Source organism: Salmo trutta, chromosome 14 (genome assembly GCF_901001165.1).
Source record: "Salmo trutta chromosome 14, fSalTru1.1, whole genome shotgun sequence".
Classification (NCBI taxonomy): domain Eukaryota; kingdom Metazoa; phylum Chordata; class Actinopteri; order Salmoniformes; family Salmonidae; genus Salmo; species Salmo trutta.
Window position 1 is genome coordinate 15,254,428 of NC_042970.1, and position 23,237 is coordinate 15,277,664.

At 45.7% G+C, this 23,237-nt stretch overlaps 1 protein-coding gene across 7 annotated transcripts in view; it reads right to left on the reverse strand.

The window, feature by feature from the left end:
* The window catches only part of LOC115207482 (voltage-dependent calcium channel subunit alpha-2/delta-2-like), a 267,881-nt gene that overhangs the window by 138,604 nt on the left and 106,040 nt on the right, over positions 1-23,237 (reverse strand). For all 7 annotated transcript variants that reach the window (XR_003881017.1, XM_029774577.1, XM_029774579.1 and 4 more), the window contains exon 4: positions 4,368-4,427. Coding sequence is in view for 6 of the 7 variants with exons in the window: in XM_029774577.1 (XP_029630437.1) it covers positions 4,368-4,427 (60 nt within the window). In the remaining variant the exon portion in view is untranslated. The remainder of the gene's footprint in view (positions 1-4,367; positions 4,428-23,237) is intronic.

Consider the following 23,237-nt stretch of genomic DNA (forward strand, 5'->3'; position numbering starts at 1 on the left):
GACTTGAAGGCAAACGACAACAATTCAAGTGACAACCTCCCACAAATTACAAACACACCCTGATATATAGGACTCTCAATCAAAGGCAACTAGACAACACCTGCCTTCAATTGAGAGTCCACACCCCAATTAACTAAACATAGAAACAGACTAACTAGAAAGAACATAGACTAACAGAGCAGTGACCAAAAACCCCGGAATACATAAATCAACTACCCTCTACATAATACACACACCCCGAACCACATAAACCAAATACCCTCTGCCACGTCCTGACCAGCCTACACTAACAAAATAACCCTCATACTGGTCAGAACGTGACATAGGGACACTTGGAAACGTCCCGTGACCACACCTGACATCTGCCCATTTATAGTTGTTAGGTCTATCAATCCCATTTCTTTTTTTTTAATTGTTCACATGTTGTGGGAGCCATCTGATGTGTTTCCAGCTCTAGTCATCAATAATTCACTTATAGTTATCATGACACAAGGCGAGACCCAGATGCAGACACAGCAGGCAGATGGTTGCAGTCTTACAATGTTAAATAATCCAAAAGGAGTAGGCAAGAGAATAGCCCCGGACAGGCAAAAGGTGATCAGAGTTCAGGAGGTACAGAGTAGCAGAAAGGCTAGTGGTCAAGGCAGGCAGAATGGTCAGGCAGGCGGGTACAGGCCAGATCAGGCACTCAACAGAACAGGCACTCAACAAATTTCTTCTTAACAAACTATAGTTTTGGCAAGTCGGTTAGGGCATCTACTTTGTGCATGACACAAGTCATTTTTCCAACAATTGTTTACAGACAGATTATTTTACTTATAATTCACTGTATCACAATTCCAGTGGGTCAGAAGTTTACATACACAAAGTTTACTGTGCCTTTAAACAGCTTGGAAAATTCAAGAAAATTATCTAATGCTTTAGAAGCTTCTGATAGGCTAATTGACATCATTTGAGTCAATTGGAGGTGTACCTGTAGATGTATTTCAAAGTCTACCTTCAAACTCAGTGTCTCTTTGCTTGACATCATGGTAAAATCAAAAGAAGTCACCCAAGACCTCAGAAAAAAATGTAGACCTCCACAAGTCTGGTTCATCCTTGGGAGCAATTACCAAACGCCTGAAGGTACCACGTTCATCTATACAAACAATAGTACGCAAGTATAAACACCATGGGACCACGCAGCCATCATACCGCTCAGGAAGGAGACACGTTCTGTCTCCTAGAGATTAACGTACTTTGGTGCGAAAAGTGCAAATCAATCCCAGAACAACAGCAAAGGACCCTGTGAAGATGCTGGTGGAAACAGGTACAAAAGTATCTATATCCACAGTAAAACGAGTCCTATATCGACATAACCTGAAAGGCGGGTCAGCAAAGAAGGAGACACTGCTCCAAAACTGCCATAAAAAGGCCAGACTACGGTTTGCAACTGCACATGGGAACAAAGATCATATTTTTTGGAGAAATGTCCTCTGGTCTGATGAAACATAAATATAACTGTTTGGCCAAAATGACCATCGTTATGTTTGGAGGAAAAAGGGGGAGGCTTGCAAGCTGAAGAATACCATCCCAACCGTGAAGCACGGGGGTGGCAGCATCATGTTGTGGGGGTGCATTGCTGCAGGAGGGACTGGTGCACTTCACAAAGTAGACGGCATCACCCCTCATAGCCTGGTTCCTCTCTAGGTTTCTTCCTAGGTTTTGGCGTTTCTAGGGAGTTTTTCCTAGCCACCGTGCTTCTACACCTGCATTGCTTGCTGTTTGGGGTTTTAGGCTGGGTTTCTGTACAGCACTTTGAGATATCAGCTGAGGTAAGAAGGGCTATATAAATACATTTGAATTGATTTGATTTGTGTGCAGAACTGAAAAAGCGTGTGCGAACAAGGAGGCCTACAAACCTGACTCAGTTACATCAGCTCTGTCAGGAGGAATGGGCCAAAATTCACCCAACTTATTGTGGGAAGCTTGTGGAAGGCTACCCGAAACATTTGACCCAGTTAAACAATTTAAAGGCAATGCTACCAAATACTAATTGAGTGTATGTAAACTTCTGACCCACTGGGAATGTGATGAAAGAAATAAAACCTCAAATGAATAATTTTATTCTGACATTTCACATTCTTAAAATAAAGTGGTGATCCTAACTGACCTAAGACAGGGAATTTTTACTAGGATTAAATGTCAGGAATTGTGAAAAACTGAGTTTAAATGTATTTGGCTAAGGTGTATGTAATCTTCCGACTTCAACTGTATATATGACTGTAATGTGAAATGATTTAAGGGCTGGTTCTTGTAGTCATTAGCCCTGGGGCCCTGCTACTAAAAAGCAGAGACCCAAGAGAATGCATCCAGAGACAATACAATAAAATTAATAGTCTGGAAAGTGCCCCTGACAGAGCTGGGAAAGGATGACCTATGACCTTAAGAAATCAGGAGCAATCAAACACTTTAATGGCTATTTCACACACCATTTAATTCCAATGGATTTAAAACCCTGAACGACCATCACAACAGGTGTTATGACCACCAACAGTCCAACAGTCAAAATGTTGGACCATCGGGGTGATCATATTACCAACCCAGGCACCATCGCCATAGTTACAATAGGAAGAGGAAAGAAGTGTGGTCTGTCACTACGGTAACAGCAGCAGATGCAACATCAGCAGTGCAGAGGAAGAGGGAACAGCCATATCATTGAGTCGTATGATGTCTCCGGTGTTATTGAACATAGAAGATGGGTCAGGCCAGGTAGGGAGCAGAGTGTTAACACACACACACAAACACTCCCATACACACAGACAAACAGCTTTCTCTCGGAGTCGGACAGCTTGCTCCACCGGTTAGTTTAAGATGCTCTTTGCTGTTCCTAATATGCCAAAAGAGCATGCCCCCCTAATCTAATTACAGTGTCACTCAGTCAAGTGTTCACCCAAAAGGAAATTAGAAAAGCACACCAAATCTACAAGCATATCTGCCTCTCCCCACCCTCCCCTACCTCCCCCTCTCCCCCTCCCAACAAGTTTTTTTTAATGGTTTCCCAGTCGCCCCTGCCGAGATTCATTACCTGGTATAATTATAAAGGCAAATGAAATCAGCTCCAATACATTATTAGTATTTGCAACAATATGATATTTTCAAACTTTTTTTCATGGCTGATTAAAGACATGGACAGACAAGAAAAAAAGGTGGAGGGAGGGTAAGGGGTGAGGGTCAGACAGAAGGAGAGAGAGAGAGAGAGGGGGGGATGAGGTAGAGAAATAAAGGGAGAGAGGGAGAAGGGAAATGAGTGGGAAAGGGAGAGAGCTGGCTTTTCCACTTGAAGAGACAGTGAAGCCATATTGGATGCAGTAACCTAAGAACAGGTGTGCTGTGTGAGGGCACTGTGACCCAAATGCAACTACCTGCATGGGTACACATCCGATTGAGCAACATTAAAGCTGACCAGCTGGCCACAGGCAGACAGAGATGAAGGCATCAGTCCTGCCCGACCCTGAGCGAAGGGGACAGATGCACTGACAGACAGAACCACCCTGGGTCGGTGGGAACAGCGGGTGGAGAGAGGTGCAGGCACTGCCACTCCCAAATGTGGGATTCAGTGTAAGCGACCATGAATAAAAATGGACTTTGCTGGAAAGTATGGCTCATAATAATTTGTTTAAAATCAGTTAAAGCCTATTCTCAAATATCCCCCGGGAGGCGCGGGGTTAAAAATCAATTTGTGGGAAGTGTACCATGACAGCTAGCTCGTCTCCCTGGAGACAGAAGATACACACACACACTTCCCGCTGTTGTATCTTATGATGGGTGTGAGATTGAGTGTGTGTGTGTATATACGGGGTATCTGTGTGTTTGTAAATCTGAGAGTGAGTGGAGCACATACACAAACAGACACATACAGATACACACACAAACGCACCAAAAACACGCACCAAACACACACAAAACACAAGCCAAGTAATACTGAAAGTTCTGAGATGTAGACGTTGACAGGGAGTGATGTTCTGCTGTTTTAAAGATCAGGTGTTGGAAAATGCAAAGTTCAACCTGCTTTGGCCTTACAGGCACAACACAGATTCACCGTTATGTAGAAATAGGCTGTGGGACATTATCAAACGCTCAAACACACATAAAACATCTTCATTCTGGGTGGTGCATGTGAGTGTGTACATGTGTCTGTAATACTGATAGCATTGACATTTAAAAGACAATAAAATACAGGTTGTGTTACATTGGTGGATAAATGTAAATATGAAGAGACAGATAGAGGAAGAGAGATGGTAGAAATATGGATGAAATGGTGAGCGAAAGAGAGAGAGAGTGCGAGAGGGAGAAAAGAAAGAGAGAGAGGTAGGTTCTAACTTTACCTTGATACTGTCCAGCCAGGGAAAATCTGTCTGCAGCTGCTCCGCCTCCCTGGCCAGCCTCTATACAGGAAACACACATGAAGCAGAGGTCAGGGTCAAGGGTCAATACAGAGGTCAGGGTCAAAGGCTCCTCTGGTTCAGTGGGTAGGTGTCAGAGTGTGTGGTTGTGTGTGTGTGCCAACCTGTTCTCTAGGGAAAACACTAAGTGAACTAAGTGCTGTTCATAGACTGTATAATTCTAGAGGCAGTGACTGGTGCCAAGCTCAGCATGCTCCTCAATGGGCTTACACATTTCTCCTAACTGTCAGGGGAATTTCATTTCTGTAAGGCGCAAGCTAAATGACTACAATTTCAGACCATGTACTGTAGCAAAATGGTGCCAGACACATTTAGGCTAGCTATAGTATGTTGGAAATAAACTGTGATTACAATGGTGTTATTCCAAGGGGTAATACAGTTAACATTTGGAGTGGAGAAGGTGAGGGCCATTGAATAACATGAACATGTTGAATAAAATTTCACTTTTCCAAACCAAAAGGACAAGGAATTTTTGTCAAATGCCTTTTCATGGCTAAAGGGGCTCAGTGCAATGTTGCTTGTTTTATTTTCGTATTTTCAGCATGGGTTTCGTATTTTGGTTCCTAACTATTAATAGTTATAATATAGGTCTGACATAATTAATTGCACGGGGATTATAACATGGAGTATTACTGTCTATGTGTAGAGGCTTATGGGTGACACACAATATCTCGTCGCCCAATGGCAAAATAAAGTGAGTCTCTAAAGAGACAGTCTCTTCCCTGTGTTTCTGTATGGTACCATGCCTCAGTACTGTGTCTAGGTTTCCTCTCTGCTCCCACTTCAAACCCCTAGGGAAATATTTGGTTTGCGTCCCCTATCAGCCAGTCAGCCAGTCAGTCAGCAAGTCACCCAGCCAGTCATCCACCCAGCCAGTCAGGCAGCCAGCCAGTCAGTCAGCCAGCCAGCCACACAGTCCCTGGGCTTGAAAATGACAAACCCTATTTAGACTCCCACTAAGTGGACTTTCATTTCTGGTACAACATCAAAGGGACCACATTCCCAAAGCACATTTTTTTCTCTCCTAAAGAAAGGAAAGTGATAAACTCTAGTTAGAGAGAGAAGTGTCCTATTTCTGTCTGAAGGTCCATCCCCCCGAGCCCCCCATCACTAAGACCCTCCCACTCACAGCTAGCCAGACCTAGCCCCTCCTACTCTCAGCAAAGACTGATAATGGTTGGAATGGCGTCCGTTTATGATATCACTAACCTTGTTAGTGAAACAATAGCTGAATGCCAGGGTCATAAGGGTCTTAATAACCTGAATGAGGATTATATTAAGAAACAATGAAATGTAGATTTTATTCAGTCACTACTAATGAGGTGAACCAGTGAAACAATGACACATAAAGCAGAGATAATTAGTCTAATGAAATGATCGCCACAAAGTTCATTAAAGGAAACTTCCTCAGTTGTGTGACAGTGTGGCGTTGTGTATACAACGGAGGGGTCAACCTAGCTAAAGGGCACTCTTGAGTGTTTGTAATCCAACAGTTTTCAATTAGCGATCAACAGTGGAGTCTGCTGCTGGCTAAACAATTACCTCCAGATTCTACACTGCTCTGAATTGGCCTGAGAACAGAACATATGGCTAAAGGGTTAGCCCTATATGCCACATATGGCAAAACAATAACAGATGTAAGTGAGAATCTTTTGTCTCACCCTTCATGTATAGTATGACTTTGCATATAAATGATTTGTGAATGCTTATGAAGATATAAAGCCTTTACAAGTTGTTGTTTTTCTAAAGTGGGACCTTTCAATGCCAAACGGTGGTAGTCTGTCAATACGTGTCTGTCTATCTGTGACGTCTCTTCAAGGAGACGAAAATGCTAAAAAAGAGAAGAGGACATGAATCATGATGAATGAGGAAATACAAATGTAGTGTCCATGTCCATGACACTGCATATGAAGAATGGTTCCTGTCCTTCCTTCCTGATGATCTGTCCTCTTCCTCAGTCATCTCTTTTCTCAGGCTTCTTCCTCAGTCGTCTGTTTCTCTGGCTTCTTCCTCAGTCGTCTCTTTTCTCAGGCTTCTTCCTCAGTCGTCTGTCTCTCTGGCTTCTTCCTCAGTCGTCTGTTTCTCTGGCTTCTTCCTCAGTCGTCTGTTTCTCTGGCTTCTTCCTCAGTCGTCTGTTTCTCTGGCTTCTTCCTCAGTCATCTCTTTTCTCAGGCTTCTTCCTCAGTCGTCTGTCTCTCTGGCTTCTTCCTCAGTCGTCTGTTTCTCTGGCTTCTTCCTCAGTCGTCTGTTTCTCTGGCTTCTTCCTCAGTCGTCTGTTTCTCTGGCTTCTTCCTCAGTCATCTGTTTCTCTGGCTTCTTCCTCAGTCATCTGTTTCTCTGGCTTCTTCCTCAGTCATCTGTTTCTCAGGCTTCTTCCTCAGTCGTCTGTTTCTCTGGCTTCTTCCTCAGTCATCTGTTTCTCTGTCTTCTTTCTCAGTCATCTGTTTCTCTGTCTTCTTCCTCAGTCATCTGTTTCTCTGGCTTCTTCCTCAGTCATCTGTTTCTCTGGCTTCTTCCTCAGTCATCTGTTTCTCTGGCTTCTTCCTCAGTCATCTGTTTCTCTGGCTTCTTCCTCAGACATCTGTTTCTCTGGCTTCTTCCTCAGTCGTCTGTTACTCTGGCTTCTTCCTCAGTCATCTGTTTCTCTGGCTTCTTCCTCAGTCGTCTGTTTCTCTGGCTTCTTCCTCAGTCATCTGTTTCTCTGGCTTCTTCCTCAGTCATCTGTTTCTCTGGCTTCTTCCTCAGACATCTGTTTCTCTGGCTTCTTCCTCAGTCGTCTGTTACTCTGGCTTCTTCCTCAGTCATCTGTTTCTCTGGCCTCTTCCTCAGTCATCTGTTTCTCTGTCTTCTTTCTCAGTCATCTGTTTCTCTGGCTTCTTCCTCAGTCGTCTGTTTCTCTGGCTTCTTCCTCAGTCATCTGTTTCTCTGGCTTCTTCCTCAGTCATCTGTTTCTCTGGCTTCTTCCTCAGACATCTGTTTCTCTGGCTTCTTTCTCAGTCGTCTGTTACTCTGGCTTCTTCCTCAGTCATCTGTTTCTCTGGCCTCTTCCTCAGTCATCTGTTTCTCTGTCTTCTTTCTCAGTCATCTGTTTCTCTGGCTTCTTCCTCAGTCATCTGTTTCTCTGTCTTCTTTCTCAGTCATCTGTTTCTCTGGCTTCTTCCTCAGTCATCTGTTTCTCTGGCTTCTTCCTCAGTCATCTGTTTCTCTGGCTTCTTCCTCAGTCATCTGTTTCTCTGGCTTCTTCCTCAATCTTCTGTTTCTCTGTCTTCTTCCTCAGTCGTCTGTTTCCCTGTCTTCTTCCTCAGTCATCTGTTTCTCTGGCTTCTTCCTGAGTCATCTGTTTCTCTGGCTTCTTCTTCAGTCATCTGATTCTCCATCTTCTTCCTCAGTCATCTGTTTCTCTGTCTTCTTCCTCAGTATTGTGTTTTTACAGTCCCCCAGTAAGGCTCCATGTCTCTGGGCCGTATCTCTCCTCTAGCAGCTTAACGTAGTACCTCCCTGCTCCAAAACAACCATGTGTCTTCATGTGTCTCTCCTTACTGTGTGTTGGCCCAGATGAATGGGCTACACAAACAGACAATGAATCAGACTGAGAGACGGACGGACGGTATATCATCTATGTTGGTGGCTGGAGCCAAGCCACTTAGTGCAACTGGATGAGCATACAGAACAGAACAGCTTGAACAGTACAGAACAGATAAGCCCAGTACAGCACAGGCCGGCCCACACAGTACAAAGACATGGACCCAGTCTAACTACTGTAACACAGCACAGTCTAACAGTTCCAATATCACTGCTTTAATGTCTCTGACACCATCTCTATCACCGATGGTGATGCTACAGACAAGGTCAAGCAGTAGAAACACTGTGTGCTGTCCAACAGAGTGCTTTACAGCAGCTATACATCTCCAACCCTTCACACTATATAATCGACTAGCTGACAGTATTACTGTACTGTACAAGTGGTTGATGGATCATCAGAGCTGTTTGTTCAGTCCTTGTCTGTGATGTTACTGCAAGCCTGGCAGATCCGAGGATCTCTCTCTCACGATCTCTCTCTCTCTATCTCTCTCTCTCTATCTCTCTCTCTATCTCTCTGTCTCTCTCTCACTTGTAAACTTGTGGAACTTAAAAGCCATAATGAAAAGCTCAGTGAGAGGCGATTAGCACATTATATATTCCTAACTGTTCTGTTTGCTCTGTTCCAGAGGAGAGTGGTTTAATCACTCAAAGTTGTGTTATTTTAGGAGGAATGACAGCACACCAGGGTCCAGCCATGTCATGCTGCGTTGAGCCCACTAAACGACACACCACACCATAACGCCTGTCTGATTTCTGCAGTGAGTTAGGGTCCTCCAGTCCAGACCTCCACTCAGCCGGCCTGTGTGACAATAAGGGCACTCAGCACAACACATTGTTCTCGGGTTGATCTTGAGGGCACTCGAAAAACAACACTACACAGGCCACTCAACAAAACACACTGTGTTTAGTCCGTGTGATTGCGGCGGCAGTGTATTGCGGCACTCAACACCTGTTTATTGACCTCTCAACACTGTGTCTGGGTGACATACAGTAGGCTGCAATAACATAGGGCCCTTAACACTGTGCATGACTGCTAAAGGTGGTTCGATAACATCCCCACAGTGACATCTGCAGTTAGCAAAGCCCCAAAAACAAGCCTGCTTTGACTTCCTGCCTGTCAATCTTACCAGTGACCAAGTGAGCATTCAGATGCTTCCTTCACATAAGGTTAAATCTACCAGTTGGTCAGCAGTATTTTGCCTGAGTCCTATCACCCTGTGTCCAGTAGGGGGAGAAGCTCCAGTCTGACAGGCCCAGTGGTCCTCCTCAGCAGCCAGCCAGTTGAGCCTGTTAGAGTGAGTGCAGTCAGTCTGCAGAGAGAGTCCATGTCTGTCTCTCTTCTAGCACTGGGCTGGGATTAGGGTCAATCGTAGAAATCACTCAGTCCCACAACCACCACCACAGATTTAAAACATCTAAGACTAGCTCTTTCGCTCTCTCTTTCTGTCTCCCCCATTATTTTATCTCTTCCTCCTGATTTTTCCTCCATCATATGCCGTATGTAACCTGTCACTTTCTCTCCATCTGTCTTACTTTCTACCTATCAGCAGGGTTTTACCCCTCCTCTAACTCCTATCATGGTCCCAATCTAACCACAACACTATTTCCAGACACTTAAAGTGACTTTATAAAAAAAATACTGTCAATTAATAAATCAATCATTGATTACTCTCTGAGAAGAACAGAGAAGTATATTGTGTACAGTACAATGATGCATTCATGGACCCTTCATGTACTGTACATGATTGCATCATTGTACTGTACACCCTTGAAATGATTGCAAGTGGGAACACAGCATTGATGTGGACCTCATGCATTGGCATATTGTCATGTATGTTCTCCTAATTAGACTAAGCCCTATAATGAGAGACATCCAATGTGAAGTTCTGATTCCTGTGCTGAGAGGACAGTGATAACATGACCATACTGTTCTCTCCTCAGAGAGACACAACAATATGAAGGTCAATAATGAGGAGAAATAATGACCCTTAATCCCAGGTCCCTGGTTGCTCTCCCATATGCAGCTGGGCATTGTAGTTGTTCTGAGCTGGCTTGGATTGAGGAAGTGCGTGGATGGGAGAAAGACCCTGCGGGTGTGGTTGGGAGACTCGGTCTCTGTTCTGTGGTCCAAAGAGACCTGTGGCGGGCCCGTTCTGCAGAGGCTGTGTGCGTAGTGCTATTATAGCCCTGTGCAGAGATAATCCCTGCCTTTGTTTCCCCCTAATCTTCCCCTTCCCTCCACAACGGAAATTATATCACTTCCTCTTGCATTTCCCCGCTCCTCATCACTAAGCATGCAGTCTGTCTGTCTGTCTGTCTCTCTCTCTCTCTCTCTGCCGTTTCCACAGAGACCAGTTACTATACAGACCAAGCAGCATGCTGCCACCTACCCTCCACAGCACTAGTAGAACACCAGATTTCTATTGCAGAACACCAGATTTCTATAGCAGAACACCAGATTTCTATAGTAGAACACCAGATGTCTATAGCAGAACACCAGATTTCTATAGTAGAACACCAGATTTCTATAGCAGAACACCAGATTTCTATAGTAGAACACCAGATTTCTATAGCAGAACACCAGATTTCTATAGCAGAACACCAGATTTCTATAGAAGACTAACATATTTGTATAGAACACCAGATTTCTATTATAGAACACTAGATTTCTATAGTAGAACACCAGATTTCTATAGCAGAACACCAGATTTCTATAGTAGAACACCAGATTTCTATAGTAGAACACCAGATTTCTATAGCAGAACACCAGATTTCTATAGCAGAATACCAGATTTATATAGCAGAACACCAGATTTCTATAGCAGAACACCAGATTTCTATAGTAGAACACCAGATTTCTATAGCAGAACACCATATTTCTATAGTAGAACACCAGATTTCTATAGCAGAACACCAGATTTCTATCGTAGAACACCAGATTTCTATAGCAGAACACCAGATTTCTAGAGCAGAACACCATATTTCCATATACAGCATTCTATATTAGAATTCTTGAACACCAGTTTTGCACAGTAGCCTACAACAGCAGCTTTCTATTCTGGTGTGTTTCTAAAATGAGCAGCAGCTCACTTTCTATTGTTGATCACAATCTGTCTTTACTAGAATGGCCCGGTTTTAGTAGAACACCAGATTTCTATAGTAGAATGCAAGCTTTCTACACCAGAGTACCATCATTCGAGTTTGACATAGTGTATAACAGCTTTCTGCATACAGTATGAACATGATCTTGTCATACAAAGGAAAGTACTCATGTTAAATGACTAGATTAATGGGATCACAGCTGGTTTAAAATAGTATTTCCCCACTCAAGGCCACAGCAGAGAAGAGTCAGACTGTTGGACCTGTTTAATCTCAAGACCATATTAATATAGTACTTACTCATCAGCCTCACTGAAACTATCAGTCCTGAACTATTAAGAAACATATTCTGATAAGATATCCAACCCAGTAGCCATGCCATAGGGTGGCTAATCAACTAGTCTGACCTAGTGCAAAGCAGCTGGGGTTTTCTACATCCCATTCTGCCTCAAGTATGAATCCACCAACTGTAGCTGGCCCAACACACTTACATAGAACAGTCCCCCAATCAGGAAGAGCTGCCAGAGTTGTGACTAGAGGGAGTGCAGATACGACCGGAAGTTACTTTTCGTAGCAAGTTAGGAGAGCATTTTAGCTAACCCTTAACGTAACCCTTTTCCTAACTTCAACCTAAGTCTCCTAACCTGCCACGTTAATTCTCCTAACCTGCTACAAAAAAGTTAATTCCGGTCATAGCTGTACTCCCTCCAGTCAGAACCTGCTGCCAGCTATCTCCCAAAGCACACGTATTTCCTGCCAGGCCACATGGGCTATTGGGAGATGTAGTCGTTTTCCATGTGAGATGTGTAGTTCCACAAGAACACACATTTTCCTCATCAAGCCACAAAACCTTTGGAACTAAGCAACAGAATCATCACACCATTTCACAAAGTCCACTAAGAGCAGGTCATCGTGGTCCTAATAATCATTCAATAGAGCAACTACAGGCTGGAATTGTCTGCAAATTCAATTAATTGTCTGCAAATTCAACTAGGGTGAATACAAAAACAACTCTATTAATATCAATGAATGGTACAGTGTCCTTCCTAACCTAGCTCCAATGCATTAAGTACTGCAGTGCATCTCCTCATGGACTGCACCAGATTTGCCAGTTCTTGCTGTGAGATGTTACCCCACTCTTCCACCAAGGCACCTGCAAGTTCCCAGACATTTCTGGGGGGAATGCCCTAGCCCTCACCCTTCGATCCAACAGGTCCCAGACGTGCTCAATGGGAATGGGATCCGGGCTCTTCACTGGCCATGGCAAAACACTGACATTCCTGTCTTGCAGGAAATCACGCACAGAACGAGCAGCATGGCTAGTGGCATTGTCATGCTGGAGTGTCATGTCAGGATGAGCCTGCAGGAAGGGTACCACATGAGGGAGGAGGATGTCTTCCCTGTAACACACAGTGTTGAGATTGCCTGCAATGACAACAAGCTCAGTCCGATGATGCGGTGACACACCGCCCCAGACCATGACCATCGATCCCGCTTCAGAGTCCAGGCCTCGGTGTAACGCTCATTCCTTCGACGATAAACGTGAATCAAACCATCACCCCTGGTGAGACAAAACCGCGACTTGCAGGTGAAGAGCACTTTTTGACAGTCCTATCTGGTCCAGCGACGGTGGGTTTGTGCCCGGTGATGTCTGGTGAGGACCTGCCTTACAACAGGCCTACAAGCCCTCAGTCTAGGCTCTCTCAGCCTATTGCGGACAGTCTGAGCACTGATGGAGGGATTGTGCATTCCTGGTGTAACTCGGGCAGTTGTTGTTGCCATCCTGTACCTGTCCCGCAGGTGTGATGTTCAGATGTACCGATCTATGCCGGTGTTGTTACACGTGGTCTGCCACTGCGAGGACGATCAGCTGTCCGTCCTGTCTCCCTGTAGAGTCTTAGGCGTCTCACAGTATGGACATTGCAATTTATTGCCCTGGCCACATCTGCAGTCCTCATGCCTCCCTGCAGCATGCCTAAGGCACGTTCACCCAGATGAGCAGGGACCCTGGGCATCTTTCTTTTGGTGCTTTTCAGAGCCAGTAGAAAGGCATCTTTAGTGTCCTAAGTTTTCATAACTGTGACCTTAATTGCCTACCATCTGTAAGCTGTTAGTGTCTTAACGACCGTTCCACAGGTGCATGTTCATTAATTGTTTATGGTTCATTGAACAAGCATGGGAAACAGTGTTTAAACCCTTTAAAAGGAAGATCTGTGAAGTTATTTGCATTTTTACGAATTATCTTTGAAAGACAGGGTCCTGAAAAAGGGACGTTTCTTTTTTTGCTAAGTTTATATACAAAAATATATAGATATTATAATATTGTCTTTGCATCTCAAAATCATTGTAATGTGGTTAATCTTAAAAGTAGAAGTGATAACGATTAATATCTAAAAGATCAAATGAAACCCTTAGATCACAGGAAAAGGGCACACTTGAGCGTTGCACTTGAATCATTCCCACGGTGAATGGCTAGGCCTGCTACGATATGAAACCACACACTATTGCAGAGACTTTGATATTACCAGACGCAATTGATACGGTGAAAACAACGTGTGGGGAGGCAGAGGCACAGAAACTCACATCAATACCTTTGTCAGATAATACTGTGTAAGGGGTGCATACTGGCGGCAGAGAAGTCAGGCGCAGGAGAGCAAAAACTGTGTTTCCAACGGCGCAGTTTAAAACCTGTTATGGATAGTGGGCAGTATTTTGCACGGCCGGATAAAAAACGTACCCGATTTAATCTGGTTACTACTCCTGCCCAGAAACTAGAATATGCATATAATTAGTAGATTTGGATAGAAAACACTCTAAAGTTTCTAAAACTGTTTGAATGGTGTCTGTGAGTATAACAGAACTCATATGGCAGGCCAAAACCTGGGAAGATTCCATACAGGAAGTGCCCTGTCTGACAATTTATTGTCCTTCTGTAGCACCTCTATCGAAAATACAGCATCTGTGCTGTAACGTGACATTTTCTAAGGCTTCCATTGGCTCTCAGAAGGCGCCAGAAAGTGTAATGGGGTGTCTGCAGTCTCTGGGCTAAGTACAGCAGCTCTGTTTGTGAGTGGTCAGGCTGAGAACAGTGACACTGGAGATGCGCGTCCACGAGACTACTAAAACATTTTCTTTCAGCTTTTGAATCAATACAACGTCGCCCGGTTGGAATATTATCGCTATTTTACGAGAAAAATAGCATAAAAATTGATTTTAAACAGCGTTTGACATGCTTCTAAGTACGGTAATGGAATATTTTGAATTTTGTCACGAAATGCGCTCGCGCGTCACCCTTCGGATAGTGACCTCAACGCATGAACAAAACGGAGCTATTTGAATATAACTATGGATTATTTGGAACCAAAACAACATTTGTTGTTGAAGTAGAAGTCCTGGGAGTGCATTCTGATGAAGAACAGCAAAGGTAATCCAATTTTTCTTATAGTAAATCTGAGTTTGGTGAGGGCCAAACTTGGTGGGTGTCAAATTAGCTAGCCATGATGTCCGGGCTATGTACTCAGAATATTGCAAAATGTGTTTTCACCGAAAAGCTATTTTAAAATCTGACACCGCGATTGCATAAAGGAGTTCTGTATCTATAATTCTTAAAATAATTGTTATGTTTTTTGTGAACGTTAATCATGAGTAATTTAGTAAATTCCCCGGAAGTTTGCGGTGGTTATGCTTGTTCTGAACATCACATGCTAATGTAAAAATCTGGTTTTTGATATAAATATGAACCTGATTGAACAAAACATGCATGTATTGTATAACATAATGTCCTAGGAGTGTCATCTGATGAAGATCATCAAAGGTTAGTGCTGCATTTAGCTGTGGTTTTGGTTTTTGTGACATATATGCTTGCTTTGTGTCACGACTCCTACCGTAGGTAGCTCCCCCTCCTGTTCGGGTGGCGCTCGGCGGTCGTCGTCGCCGGCCTACTAGCTGCCACTGATTTCCTTTTCCTCCTTTTTGTTGATTGTGTGCACCTGTTTTTGGTTTGGGCTGATTTAGCTGGGCTATTTTAGCCAGGAGGCCTGCCTGCTCTGTGTGCGGGATTGTTTCTCTGTTTGCTTTGCTTGGTGACACTCTGATTTTGTATTTTGCAGTACTGCGTGTGTTTGCGCCAACAGTGTTTTGTCCCCTGTGTTTGGGGCAGCTTGTTTTGTTGTGCGCTTTGATCGCTGTTTTGGGAAGGCTTGTGTTTTAGCCGTTGTGCTTATTAAAGCCACTACCCTGTATCGCAGCTTCCTGCATTTGATTCCTTCAGTACGACACCCAAGCCTTACAGAATCCCGCACCAATATCCTGAATGGAGTCAGCAGGAGCAGCTGCCAACCCCCTAGCCTCGATGGAGGAACGTGTTCTCCATCACACATCAGTTCTCCATCGGATCGGATTGGCGATGGATCAGATGATGGAGAGGATGGACCATTGGGAGAGGATTGGCATCCTCTCCCCACCTCCGGCTCCTCCGACTAATCCGCCTCCTTCCCCCCTTCACCCGGCTCCGGCGCGCTTCGTCTTGCGCTCCCGAGGGAGTATGATGGAGTGGCGGCTGGGTGCCAGGGATTTCTGCTCCAGCTCGAGCTGTACCTGGCCACCGTGAGACCTACTCCCTTGGGGGAGGAGAGTGTGTAGGGCCCTTCAAAGTCCTGAGGAGGATAAACGAGGTGTGTTATAGGTTACAACTTCCTTCCTATTACCGTATTAACCCCTCGTTTCATGTGTCTCTCCTCAGGCCGGTGGTAGCTGGTCCCCTGCAGGAAGGTGAGATGCCGGAGGTCCCTCCACCCCCTCTGGACATCGGGGGGTCCCCGGCGTACACCATACGGTCCATTCTGGACTCGAGACGCCGGGTGAGGGGCCTGCAGTACCTCGTGGACTGGGAGGGGTACGGCCCGGAGGAGAGGTGCTGGGTACCGGTGGGGGACGTCTTAGACCCATCCCTGTTGAGGGATTTCCATCGCCTCCACCCGGATCGCCCTGCTCCTCGCCCACCAGGTCGACCTCGAGGCTGGTGTCGGCGCGCTGCGGGAGCCGCGTGTCGGGGGGGGGGGGTACTGTCACGACTCCTACCGTAGGTAGCTCCCCCTCCTGTTCGGGTGGCGCTCGGCGGTCGTCGTCGCCGGCTTACTAGCTGCCACTGATTTCCTTTCCCCCCTTTTTGTTGATTGTGTGCACCTGTTTTTGGTTTGGGCTGATTAGCTGGGCTATTTTAGCCAGGAGGCCCGCCTGCTCTGTGTGCGGGATTGTTTCTCTGTTTGCTTTGCCTGGTGACACTCTGATTTTGTATTTTGCAGTAGTGCGTGTGTTTGCGCCAACAGTGTTTTGTCCCCTGTGTTTGGGGCAGCTTGTTTTGTTGTACGCTTTGATCGCTGTTTTGGGAAGGCTTGTGTTTTAGCCGTTGTGCTTATTAAAGCCACTACCCTGTATCGCAGCTTCCTGCATTTGATTCCTCCAGTACGACACCCAAGCCTTACACTTTGAAAATGGCTGTGTGATTATTTTTGGCAGGGTACTCTCCTGACATAATCTAATGTTTTGCTTTCGCTGTAAAGACTTTTTGAAATCGAACAATGTGGTTAGATTAACGAGAGTCTTGTCTTTAAAATGGTGTAATAGTTGATTGAGAAAATTGAATTGTGGTATTTTAGTTGGTTTTGTATTTCGCGCCATGCGATGCCATTGGCTGTTGGCTAGGGTTTCCGCAGGCGGAACGACGTCTGTCCTTAACAGGTTAATAATAAAAACCGCAGGAAAACAGAACAATCAATAAATGGGTACAAAACCCGACGCACACCAGACATAACGTGCACAAGCACTTACAATAAACAATTCTGGACAAGGACATGGGGGGAAAAGAGGGTTAAATACACAACATGTAATGAATGGAATTGGAACCAGGTGTGTGGAAAGACAAGGCAAAACAAATGGAAAATGGAAGGTGGATCGGCGATGGCTAGAAGACCGGTGACGTCGCCCGAACAAGGAGAGGGACCGACTTCGGAGGAAGTCGTGACACACTGTTAAATGAAGGATGTATGCTATTAATAGCAATCAAGAGGAAACTCTGACTGAATGACTCAAAAACACCCCAGCTTATGCTCTCCAAATGGACATTAGCTGTGTGGGCAGAGATGCCCATGCATTGACATATTGTTCCGTCTCACGATTCTCGAGCATGAAACGACATAGTGTGCTGCGTGACTATATTGACAAAAACAGATTCCATGGGATCAAATGGTGGGTTCTTTTGCACAGATGGGGCTCCATCCATGGTGGGACAGAGGGCAGGCCTCTGCACACTAGTTCTGAATGTGTCTGCCTCTGCCATGTGGACACATTGTATGATACACCGAGAGCAACTGGTGGCAAAAGAGCTGAGCACAGAACTCAGAGATATACTGCAGCAGGTAACTTCAATTGTAAACTACATCAAATCACATCCACTGCGCGCCCCCTATTCACAAAACTATGTGGAGATATGGGATTAGAGCATGCAATGTTCTTTTTCACACCGAGGCTTGGTGGTTATCAAGGGGGAGTGTAGGTTATATTTTTGCATTGAGAGAGGAACTGTTGTCATTCACAATGGATGTAAAAAAACAGACCAGGTTGACTCTGTGTAACGAAAAGAAAATAACAGAAAACAGCATCATTAAGTGTCCTAAAAGAGTGATGACTGCTCACATCCAACGCTTGGAAGAGCACTTTGGTACTGACCTACTTCCCAATCCGTTTGACTGTGATCCTGGCTCAGTCTAAATGTTTTTAAGTGAAATCGAACAGCTGACCGAGCTGTCATGTGACTGAATGCAGCAGACAACACATTCACGGGTCACTACAGAGGAGTTTTTGTTCCTGACTCAAAGGGAATACCCTGCCATCTCAAAACAACTGGGAACTCAGAAATGTCCAACTTCCGACTTCAGTGCGTTCAAGACAACTGGCAACACGGAAAGAAACGAGCTCCGACTGGGAAAAAATTGTTTTGAACAGTCAACTCGGAATTCCAACTCGGGAACTCTGGGCTCTTTCTAGAGTTCTGACTTTCCGACCTAAAGATAACTGATGTCATGATGTTGTATTTTCAGAGTTCCCAGTTGTCTTGAAAGCACCATAAAACTAATGGTAGACTACCCTTCACCAGCTCATATCTGCAGTGCTCTCGTCTGCATTAAAGCCAAATATCGATCCAGGTTGGCTGCAACAGGAGAAATTAGATGCGCACTGTCGACCACACCCCCTGACTTTGAGAAGCTCCTAGGCATCAAGCACACCCATCTCATTAGTGGTGGTGAAATAACCTCCATTATGTCAGACTCATTCCAATTGCCTGTCATCGCCCCACATTAAAGGTATGTGATGGTGAGTTGAGAAGACAATCAGAAATAGTGTTAAAATGTTTTTTCCATTGACTGCCATAGCCCCAAATAAAAAAGTAACCATTGGCTGTTATTCCAAATTTTTTTCACATGGGTGGGGTCGTGAGAATTTTCAGATATCAAAATGGGGTTGTGAGAACCCCTGCCTTAACGTCTAATTCTAATTCTGAGGTGAGACATTGAGAGCTTATTGTGAAAGCATGCACACACACACACACACACACACACACTCACAGAGCCCCACCCCACTAAACACACACACACACACACACACACACACACACACACACACACACACACAGAGCCCCACCCCACTAAACACACACACACACACACACACACACACACACTCACAGAGCCCCACCCCACTAAACACACACACACACACACACACACACACACACTCACAGAGCCCCACCCCACTAAACACACACACACACACACACACACACTCACAGAGCCCCACCCCACTAAACACACACACACACACACACACACACACACACACACACACACACACACACACACACACACACACATAATCTCCTCTATTTGACAGTTTAGTACCAGACATTCCCAAACTGCTACCCACAGCCAGGCTCCCTATGTTTCCATCCACAGTTTTTATGCGAGTAATGCCAACTGTTGCCTAGAGAGCATGTGAACTGTTGTCTAGAGATCATACCAACTGTTGTCTAGAGAGCATGCCGACTGTTGCCTAGAGAGCACGTGAACTGTTGTCTAGAGATCATACCAACTGTTGTCTAGAGAACATGCCAACTGTTGTCTAGAGAGCATCCCAACTGTTGTCTAGAGAACATGCCAACTGTTGCCTAGAGAGCATGCCAACTGTTGTCTAGAGAGCATGTGAACTGTTGCCTAGAGAGCATGTGAACTGTTGTCTAGAGAGCATGCCAACTGTTGTCTAGAGAACATGCCAACTGTTGTCTAGAGAACATGCCAACTGTTGTCTAGAGAGCATCCCAACTGTTGTCTAGAGAGCATGTGAACAGTTGTCTCGAGATCAAACCAACTGTTGTCTAGAGAACATGCCAACTGTTGTCTAGAGAACATGCCAACTGTTGTCTAGAGAGCATGTGAACTGTTGTCTAGAGAGCATGTGAACTGTTGTCTAGAGAGCATGTGAACTGTTGCCTAGAGAGCATGTGAACTGTTGTCTAGAGAGCATGTGAACTGTTGCCTAGAGAGCATGTGAACTGTTGTCTAGAGAGCATGCCAACTGTTGTCTAGAGAAAATGTGAACTGTTGTCTAGAGAACATGCCAACTGTTGTCTAGAGAGCATCCCAACTGTTGTCTAGAGAGCATGTGAACAGTTGTCTAGAGATCAAACCAACTGTTGTCTAGAGAACATGCCAACTGTTGTCTAGAGAACATGCCAACTGTTGTCTAGAGAGCATGTGAACTGTTGTCTAGAGAGCATGTGAACTGTTGTCTAGAGAGCATCCCAACTGTTGTCTAGAGAGCATGCCAACTGTTGTCTAGAGAACATGCCAACTGTTGTCTAGAGAACATGCCAACTGTTGTCTAGAGAGCAAGCCAACTGTTGTCTAGAGAGCATGCCAACTGTTGTCTAGAGATCATGCCAACTGTTGTCTAGAGAACTTGCCAACTGTTGTCTAGAGAGCATGTGAACTGTTGTCTAGAGAACATGCCAACTGTTGTCTAGAGAGCAAGCCAACTGTTGTCTAGAGAGCACGCCAACTGTTGCCTAGAGAGCAAGCCAACTGTTGTCTAGAGAGCACGCCAACTGTTGCCTAGAGAGCATGCCAACTGTTGTATAGAGAGCATGTCAACTGTTGCCTAGAGAGCATGCCAACTGTTGTATAGAGAGCATGCCAACTGTTGTCTAGAGAGCACGCCAACTGTTGCCTAGAGAGCATGCCAACTGTTGTATAGAGAGCATGCCAACTGTTGTCTAGAGAGCATGTCAACTGTTGCCTAGAGAGCAAGCCAACTGTTGTCTAGAGAGCATGTCAACTGTTGTCAAGAGAGCATGCCAACTGTTGTATAGAGAGCATGCCAACTGTTGTCAAGAGAGCATGTCAACTGTTGTCTAGAGAGCACGCCAACTGTTGTCTAGAGAGCAAGCCAACTGTTGTCTAGAGAGCAAGCCAACTGTTGTCTAGAGAACTTGCCAACTGTTGTCTAGAGAGCAAGCGAACTGTTGTCTAGAGAACATGCCAACTGTTGTCTAGAGAGCATCCCAACTGTTGTCTAGAGAGCATGCCAACTGTTTTCTAGAGAGCAAGTCAACTGTTGTCTAGAGAACATGCCAACTGTTGTCTAGAGAGCATGTGAACTGTTGTCTAGAGAGCATGCCAACTGTTGTCTGGAGAGCATGTGAACTGTTGTCTAGAGAGCAAGTCAACTGTTGTCTAGAGAGCAAGCCAACTGTTGTCTAGAGAACACGCCAACTGTTGTCTAGAGAGCACGCCAACTGTTGTCTAGAGAGCACGCCAACTGTTGTCTAGAGAGCACGCCAACTGTTGTCTAGAGAGCACGCCAACTGTTGTCTAGAGAGCACGCCAACTGTTGTCTAGAGAGCACGCCAACTGTTGTCTAGAGAGCACGCCAACTGTTGTCTAGAGTGCACGCCAACTGTTGTCTAGAGAGCATGCCAACTGTTGTCTAGAGAGCATGTGAACTGTTGTCTAGAGAGCATGCCAACTGTTGTCTAGAGTTTCCATGCCCAAATTTGCCATTTATCGCAACAGTTTGTATGAAAAACTATCGGTAGCGTGGAAAATACAATGCAAACACTTTGAACTCATGTTTTTCCATTCGGTACATGAAAACGCAAGAGCATAAGTGTTTTTTATGTGCACTATGTCATCATGCACAACCTTTGATTGGCAACAAAGTCAGTCTGATGGAAACACACATCCTATGCAGATTGCATAATATTCACATGACAATCTAGCGTAACTGGCATCAAAGTGAGAGAGCCCAAGGGCACCATTTTAGAACAAGTCCCAGACATGGTTGTTGTTTTCCACCCGGCCCAGCTGGTTGCTATTCATGTATCGACCTTGCAGGTGACGGCGACAGAGACAGAGAGAGAAAGAGAGCAAATTGAAAACAATACCTGCTGCCTGGCTGAAACACATCTGGTAAAAAGCCTCTGACATTACAACACAAAGACGAGCATGAGGCTGCTCTTTTTTTCTCTTCTACATTTGTTAACAGATCTGCTGAGTATCTAGTTGACCTGCTTGTTTTTGTTTGCTGCTGGCACCTGCATCTTCCTGAAAGAGAGAGAGCGAGAGAGAGAGAGGCTGTGCAGAGGCAGGGAAAGAGAGAGCGAGAGAGAGAGAGCGAGAGAGAGAGAGGAGAGGAGTGACAGCAGAACGGAGGAGAAAGAGAGCGGGATAGACAGGAGCGACAGCAGAACGGAGGAGAGAAAGACAGGGACAGACAGGAGCGAAAGCAGATCGGAGGAGAGAGAGAGAGGGACAGACAGGAGCGAAAGCAGAACGGAGGAGCGGGAGACAGGGACAGACAGGAGCGAAAGCAGATCGGAGGAGAGAGTGAGAGGGACAGACAGGAGTGAAAGCAGAACGGAGGAGAGAGAGACAGGGACAGACAGGAGCAAAAGCAGATCGGAGGAGAGTGAGAGAGGGACAGACAGGAGCGAAAGCAGATCGGAGGAGAGAGAGAGGGACAGACAGGAGTGACAGCAGATCACAGGAGAGAGAGACAGGGACAGACAGGAGCGAAAGCAGATTGGAGGAGAGAGAGAGGGACAGACAGGAGCGACAGCAGATCAGAGGAGAGAGAGGGACAGATAGGAGCAACAGCAGATCAGAGGAGAGAGAGGGACAGACAAGAGCAACAGCAGATCAGAGGAGAGAGAGGGACAGATAGGAGCAACAGCAGATCAGAGGAGAGAGAGGGACAGACAGGAGCAACAGCAGATCAGAGGAGAGAGAGGGACAGACAGGAGCGACAGCAGATCAGAGGAGAGAGAGGGACAGACAGGAGCAACAGCAGATCAGAGGAGAGAGAGGGACAGACAGGAGCGACAGCAGATCAGAGGAGAGAGAGAGGGACAGATAGGAGCAACAGCAGATCAGAGGAGAGAGAGGGACAGACAGGAGCGACAGCAGATCAGAGGAGACAGAGGGACAGACAGGAGCAACAGCAGATCAGAGGAGAGAGAGGGACAGACAGGAGCTACAGCAGATCAGAGGAGAGAGAGGGACAGACAGGAGCGACAGCAGATCAGAGGAGAGAGACAGGGACAGACAGGAGCGACAGCAGATCAGAGGAGAGAGAGGGGCAGATAGGAGCAACAGCAGATCAGAGGAGAGAGAGGGACAGACAGGAGCGACAGCAGATCAGAGGAGAGAGAGGGACAGATAGGAGCAACAGCAGATCGGAGGAGAGAGAGGGACAGACAGGAGCAACAGCAGATCAGAGGAGAGAGAGGGACAGACAGGAGCAACAGCAGATCAGAGGAGAGAGAGGGACAGATAGGAGCAACAGCAGATCGGAGGAGAGAGAGGGACAGACAGGAGCAACAGCAGATCGGAGGAGAGAGAGGGACAGACAGGAGCAACAGCAGATCAGAGGAGAGAGAGGGACAGACAGGAGCAACAGCAGATCAGAGGAGAGACAGGGACAGAAATGAGCGACAGCAGATCAGAGGAGAGAGAGGGACAGACAGGAGCAACAGCAGATCAGAGGAGAGACAGGGACAGA